Source organism: Lontra canadensis, unplaced genomic scaffold (assembly GCF_010015895.1).
Source record: "Lontra canadensis isolate GAN:19392208 unplaced genomic scaffold, GSC_riverotter_1.0 scaffold8, whole genome shotgun sequence".
NCBI classification, from domain to species: Eukaryota; Metazoa; Chordata; class Mammalia; order Carnivora; family Mustelidae; genus Lontra; species Lontra canadensis.
This window is the reverse complement of record NW_022631002.1, coordinates 1,865,438-1,871,437: the sequence shown is the minus strand read 5'-3', so window position 1 is coordinate 1,871,437 and position 6,000 is coordinate 1,865,438. Positions and strand designations below refer to the sequence as shown.

General features: G+C 60.0%; 1 protein-coding gene across 2 annotated transcripts in view; it reads left to right on the top strand.

Annotated features, from left to right (window-relative positions):
* Positions 1–143: 143 nt before the first annotated feature.
* Positions 144–6,000, top strand: part of JPH3 (junctophilin 3) — a 73,582-nt gene continuing 67,725 nt past the window's right edge. The window contains exon 1 of one of the 2 annotated variants that reach the window (XM_032853792.1): positions 144–986. In XM_032853792.1, the coding sequence (XP_032709683.1) occupies positions 605–986 (382 nt within the window). In that variant the 5' untranslated portion in view covers positions 144–604. The remainder of the gene's footprint in view (positions 987–6,000) is intronic. The other variant, XM_032853793.1, reaches the window with a different exon arrangement.

Sequence of the window (6,000 nt, the reverse complement as noted above, 5' to 3'; positions counted from 1 at the left end):
TTGCTGCTGCCGCCGCCGCCCGGCCCGGCCCGCGGCCCCCAATATGGTGCAGCCGCCCGCGCCGCCGCCCGTGCCGCCGCCGCCCGCGGGCCCCGCCGCCGCCCTCGGGCGCCCGCAGCGCGGCAGCCGCAGGTGGGGGGCTGCGCCCCGGGCCTGAGCCGCCCGCCGTCCCCGCCCCGGCCTGCGCGGCCAAGCCCGGCGGGCTCGCCTCCGAGGGGCACTTGCCGCTGAGGTGGAGCCGTTTGCACCAGACGCTCCTGCTCCTGCCCCCTCCCCCCCCCCCCCCCCCCCCCCCCCCCCCCTCCTCCCCTCCGGTCCTGTCTCCAGCGGGAGCGCGAGACGCTGGTCAGGCTCCGCGGCGCAGCTCGGGAAGGAATAATCGCCCCCGATTGACTTAGATTCCGCCGGAGCCGCGCCGTGGCCGCCGCCGCCCGGGACCCGCTCGCCGTGTTTTTCGCTTTCTCCATTCTTCCTTTAAAAAAAAAAAAAAAAAGGGCAAAACAAAACCAGCCAGCCAGCCAACCAAGAACCCGGTTTGTTGATCGCCTTGGTTTTTTTTTTTTTTTTTTCACCGTTTGCGGGATTTGCAAACCGAGTTACATGCATGTCCAGTGGGGGTAGGTTTAATTTTGACGATGGAGGGTCCTACTGTGGAGGCTGGGAGGACGGCAAGGCGCACGGCCATGGCGTCTGCACCGGCCCCAAGGGCCAAGGCGAATACACCGGCTCGTGGAGCCACGGCTTCGAGGTACTGGGCGTCTACACCTGGCCCAGCGGCAACACGTACCAGGGCACTTGGGCGCAGGGTAAGCGCCACGGCATCGGCCTGGAGAGCAAGGGGAAGTGGGTGTACAAGGGCGAGTGGACGCACGGATTTAAGGGGCGCTACGGGGTGCGGGAGTGCACGGGCAACGGGGCCAAGTACGAAGGCACCTGGAGCAACGGGCTGCAGGACGGCTACGGCACGGAGACGTACTCAGATGGAGGTAGGTGGGGGGGGGGGGGGGGGGGGGGGGGGGGGGGTGGGGGGCCGGGGCCGGGGGCTGCGCGGGCGGAGGGACCGTCTTCTCTTGCCTCTTCTGTTTACCTCTGGGGAAGTTGAGCTTCTCCCTCCAGTGGGGCCCTGTGCACCTGGAGCATTTCCTGGGGCTTCCTGGAGGCCATAGTTGCCCTGGCTACAGGTTGCCCCACTGCCTGGTGGGGGACAGCACCCCCGTACCAGCTGAAGGGTGTTGGGGGCTTTCCAGGAGCAGAACCAGGCCCAGAACCGCAGGGCTGAGCCCAGAGACTGTTAGTGCATGAGCCGAGCGCAGGCCAGAGACCTGCTGGAAAGGCCAGACTGGGCCCTGGGCCCAGGGCCTCATCTGGGACCCACCAAGGGCAGAGGGGAGCAGGGAGAAGGCCCCTTGCCCTTGTTGGTAGAGCTCCGTGGTGCCAGGCCGCCAGGAGTCAGGCCCCAGCTCTGTTCCTTGTTTTCCTGCCGTGCCGAAAGGCCTCCCTTAGTCCTGATCAACCCAAGCCAATGGAAAGGGAGCAATTGGGAGAGGGACACAAACCCAGAGCAACACAACACGGCAATAAACTTCTAGGTGGTTGGACGCGGGCTAGCACAGCCAGAGAGGCTGCTGGAGGGAGGGAGGGGGAGGCCCATCTGTTTAGCAAGAGCCCAGGAATCTTGCCTTCCAGTGGCTGAATCATTTTCACGGTAGTTTAGGGAATGCTCTGTGCCTTCATTCCAGCATGCCACCACATCCAGGGCTGAGCCTGGCTGCAAGATGGTTTCTGTGCACAGAGCCCTGGCCAGCTTTGCAGCTTCCCCCTTGTCCCGGACACTCCAGTGTCCACTCCTCCCTGCCTCTCCGAGGCATGGAGTGTTTACTGTTCCTGGAAGCTAGACCCCAAACAAGCCGGCTCTCCAGATGCCCCCTTCCCCCATCTGGGAGCTTATCCCCAGAGTGGCTCCGTGCCTCCCTCTGGGTAATTTCTCAGGCATGGATGCCTGGGGAAGGCATGGGGCACGGAACTGACTCGTGTGCTTCTGCTGGGCATGGAAATCGTGAACGTATGTGTGGTCTTCTCCCTGCCTGCTGCCTTAGCGTCTCATGAAGCAGGCACCAAACACCTGCTCCCCGGCCACATTCAGGACTGACGGAGGGCTGGAGAGTAATTATTATTTTGGCTTATGCAACCAAAAGGCAGGGTTCATTACTACTCAAAGGGGAGGAGGCGTGGGGGGGGCAGTTAATTATATAATGCTCCTGCCTGTCAAAGCCGTGCCCAGCCTCGTCCCAGGCGGCCTCTTCTGTGCTCTTGTTTTCATGGAGCAGGTTGGAGAGCGTCCGTGACCCTGGGGCGCAGGGGCTGGACCGAGCAAACAGCCCTCTCTGGGTTTCAGGCCGTGTGTGCGTGCAGGAGTGTGTGCGCGCACACGGCGAGGCTAGGGCAGCAGATGTGGGTGGCTGAGGTGGGCGGCTCTGCAGCCCGGCGCTCCCAGCTGGGCTCTGTGGGAGCCTAGGGGTAGTTGTCACCCTAGGGGCTCTGGCCTTGCGGCTCTGAGGATCTGTCTCTCCAGAGGTGCTCCCAGCTGTGCCTGAGGCAGGAAAGCAGCTTTGTGGCCTCCTGTGGGAGCCTGAGGAGGAGAGGAGCCAGGCCCTGTCTCTGTGGAACTCCCCAGAATAGCTAAGAGTGCGAGCTAGCCCTCCAGGCTGCCCACCTTCCCCGGACATCTTGGGCAGCCTGCAGAAATCCATCCTTCATTCAACAGATACTGCTATAGGCAGGTGCTCTGGGCTCTGGAAACCAGAGGTGAGCAGAGCGAACAAAAGTCCTGGTCCTCAGTTTCATTTCAGAGGGAAGGGTAGTAATTTCCTCTGTGCTCACTGGGGGAAGAGAGGCTCTGATTTGGTAGTTGCCCATGAGCTTAGGGTCTGATGCTTCCTGAAGTGGATCAGTGTTCTTGAGTCTCTGTCTCCCATCCAAGTGGCTGCATAGGGTTCTGCTCCCTAAAGCTCCTCACTTAGGTCCTCCCCTGGTGGGGGCGGGGGTCAGGTCCAGTGTACAGATGAGGCCAGAGTCCCTAGCCTGTAGTGGCAGAGTCATGGTGGGAACATTGGTTTGTCCTGAGTGGAGCCCCCATTTCCCACATCACACCACCTGTAGGCCAACCAGGTAGCCTGGTGCCCGGGCTGACTGCTCCTTTTTGGTTGGTGACATGGCATGACGGAAAATTGGGATAATCGGACCAGACATCTGGGGCCACCTTTCTGCAGTATGGTCCGTGCTTCTCACCAGGAAGGAAGTGACTTGCCCTCCAGCAGTGCATCAGGCAAGCAGAACCCAAGGGGGGTGTTGCAGCTTGGGTCTGGATGCCTCCTCCCCAGTCGGCGGGTGGGCGTGGCACCGTATGCCCAGGAAGGGCAGGTGGAGCCTTAATGAGTTCGTGGTCCTGACTCCAGTCCGACTTTTCCTTTGCACGAGGGATGGGAAGATCAGGCAGGCATCAGCACAGCTCCTGAACTCCAGCCCAGCTCCCAGTGCTGACTTTGGGAAACAGCGATTTTCATGAATAATGCACAAACGGCAAATGTATCCTACATTTGGCTGGAATTGGTATGGACTCCATTTCAACTGGGGCCCCTTCTGCCAACCCCTCCTCCTCAGGGTTCATCCTCCCCCAAGTGCAAGGAAGGCATTTTCTACCGAAGTGAGCCAAGTGATTTCCACAGTTGGTTGGTCTGCGGGGGGACCCCTTGGAGATGGCGAGGCCCTGGGGGCGCGGGGCGGGAGGAGCACATGCTGTAGTTGCAACTGTTCTGCTGTGTGACCTTGGGCGAGTTCCTTAACATCTCTGAGCTTTTGTCTCTTGGTGCGTACGAAGGGCTGATAATATCTGTAAAGTAAGTGGGGATTGATTGAGGCGTGTGCACGGCAGTGCTGGGCTTACAGTAAGCTCTCGTGGCCACGTATCGCTCTTCTGTTCTCACGTGACACCTGGAGTGAATGCCACTTATCATGGTCATTGCTGAACCAATAGCCAGGTGTGGTCGCGGTCATAATGATGCTAAATTGCAACATTAAATGCTGAACGCGTGCCGGGCGTGGGGCAAGTGTTTGCATGCATTCTAGCCTTTAATTCCTCTGCGGGGTTGGTTTCCTCGTTCCCCCGTGTCCCACACTGGGCAGCGGAGGCTCGGAGAGGGCAGACGGCTCGGTTGGTGGGTGTTGGGCAGCACCAGGATTCGCGCTCAGGACAGTGATTCCAGAACCCCTGCTTTTGTGTGGAACACGTTCTCAAACTCCCTTGTGCAAAACTGCCTCCTCATTCCTTCCTCTTCCTCCGCACCCCGCTTCCCCTCCGGGTGCAGCAGCCTGGAGTTGTCGGCAGAGGCACAGGTGCACTCTCAGGTGTCTCTTCCTTCCCGCCCGGGCGCGCGTCCCCTTCTGCACGCGCTGGACCCCAAGCTTGGCCAGACAGGTAAATATTTCCTCCTGTGGCCATGTCTGCAGGACCCCTTGGACCAGCGTTCCCCCCACAAATAAACCCTCCCACAGCCTGAGAGATGTGAGTCATCTCACACACCAGGCCTCCCCCCTCAAATGCAGATTCCGTTCACTGGCCCAGATCCCTCGGCCCACACAAATCACACACGCCCACGGTCAAAATTCCAGGCCCTCTGCGCCTGTGCGCACACACACGCACAATACACCTGTCACCCAGAGATGTTTCCACCCTGTCCCCCAAAACACAGCCACGTGTACCCTCCAGATCCCTCCCAGCGCCTGCTCGCCTGCTCCCGAGAAGCAGGAATCCCTGGGAAGGGAGAGCGCCAGCCTTCCAGGAGGGCTCAGGTTACAGAGGGGGCAGTGATGCGTTGTTTCCACTTTAAACACGCGTTTATACCCTCCGTGCCCCTGTTACTGGGGAAGCAGCCCTCATCCAAACAAAATAAAGGATCAGGGGGCTTATTTTTGATACTAGACCATGAATATGCAAAAGCAAACTTAAAAAGAAAGAAAGAAATCCCAATGCCCAGGTTAGGAAGGAAGGAAGCAGGTTCACGGACACGGGCGATGGACAACGTAGGCCGTCGTGGGGATTCGTTTCAGAAACAAAAGCAGCCCTCAGCCGCCGGAGATAAAAGCCTGTCCTCGCAGATTCTGGTTCAGCCACTTTGGCAAGGGAAAAGGCTCTGGGAGGTGAAAGGAGGAAGAAAAAGCAAATAACTAGTTCTTTGTTGCCAATAATAGCTGAGAAAGAGTGTTACCGCACGTTCCCCTCACCCAACACAGCCCTGGAGCGAAGTGGGTGCTTTAGATCAGGAGCCCCACCGCACGCTGGTGAGGAGATGAGGGTCAGCACCCTCCGGAAATAGCCCCGCCACCGCAGCGGAGTTCACGACAGTCAGCCCAGCTGACTGAGGGAGGAGGGGGCACGGCCCGGAAGACAAAGAGTGCTGGTGGCTGCTGGGGGAAAGCCAGGAAGCTCTGCCGCTGTTCCTGGAGGCTTGCTTTCCCCCAGGCCTGCACAACTCTAAAGTCAAGTGGCTGTGGTCTCTGAGCTGACAGCAGGTAGCTAGCCCAACATCCCAGTGACAACAAGATGTGTAGGTCTGTGGGATCTCCAGGGGACGATGTTTGTTTGGACTTCCCACAGTGGTCACCCCTCTTAGATCAGCCACTGCCCCAGTTTAGGGTCTCCTGCCTCCTGCGAGGCACGCGGTGGGTGGGTGAGCGCTGCCCTGGGTCCTGGCTTTGCCTCTGACAGGCTCTGTGTGTCCCACCAGGGGTTCTCTTGGACTCTCTGTGTCTTCCTTTAGGACAGAGGAGCGGCGGGTCCCTTCAGCACCGTGGACAGCGCCACACCCCCGGCTGGCTCTACTTCCTTCTCTCGGGACAACCCCTTGCAGCCAAGAGGCCAGACTGACCCTCCTGGCCAGTGACCCCCTGGCTCTGACCCGTCCAGCACCCTCGGCCACAAGAAGTTTTTCCGTCCCTGCCCGT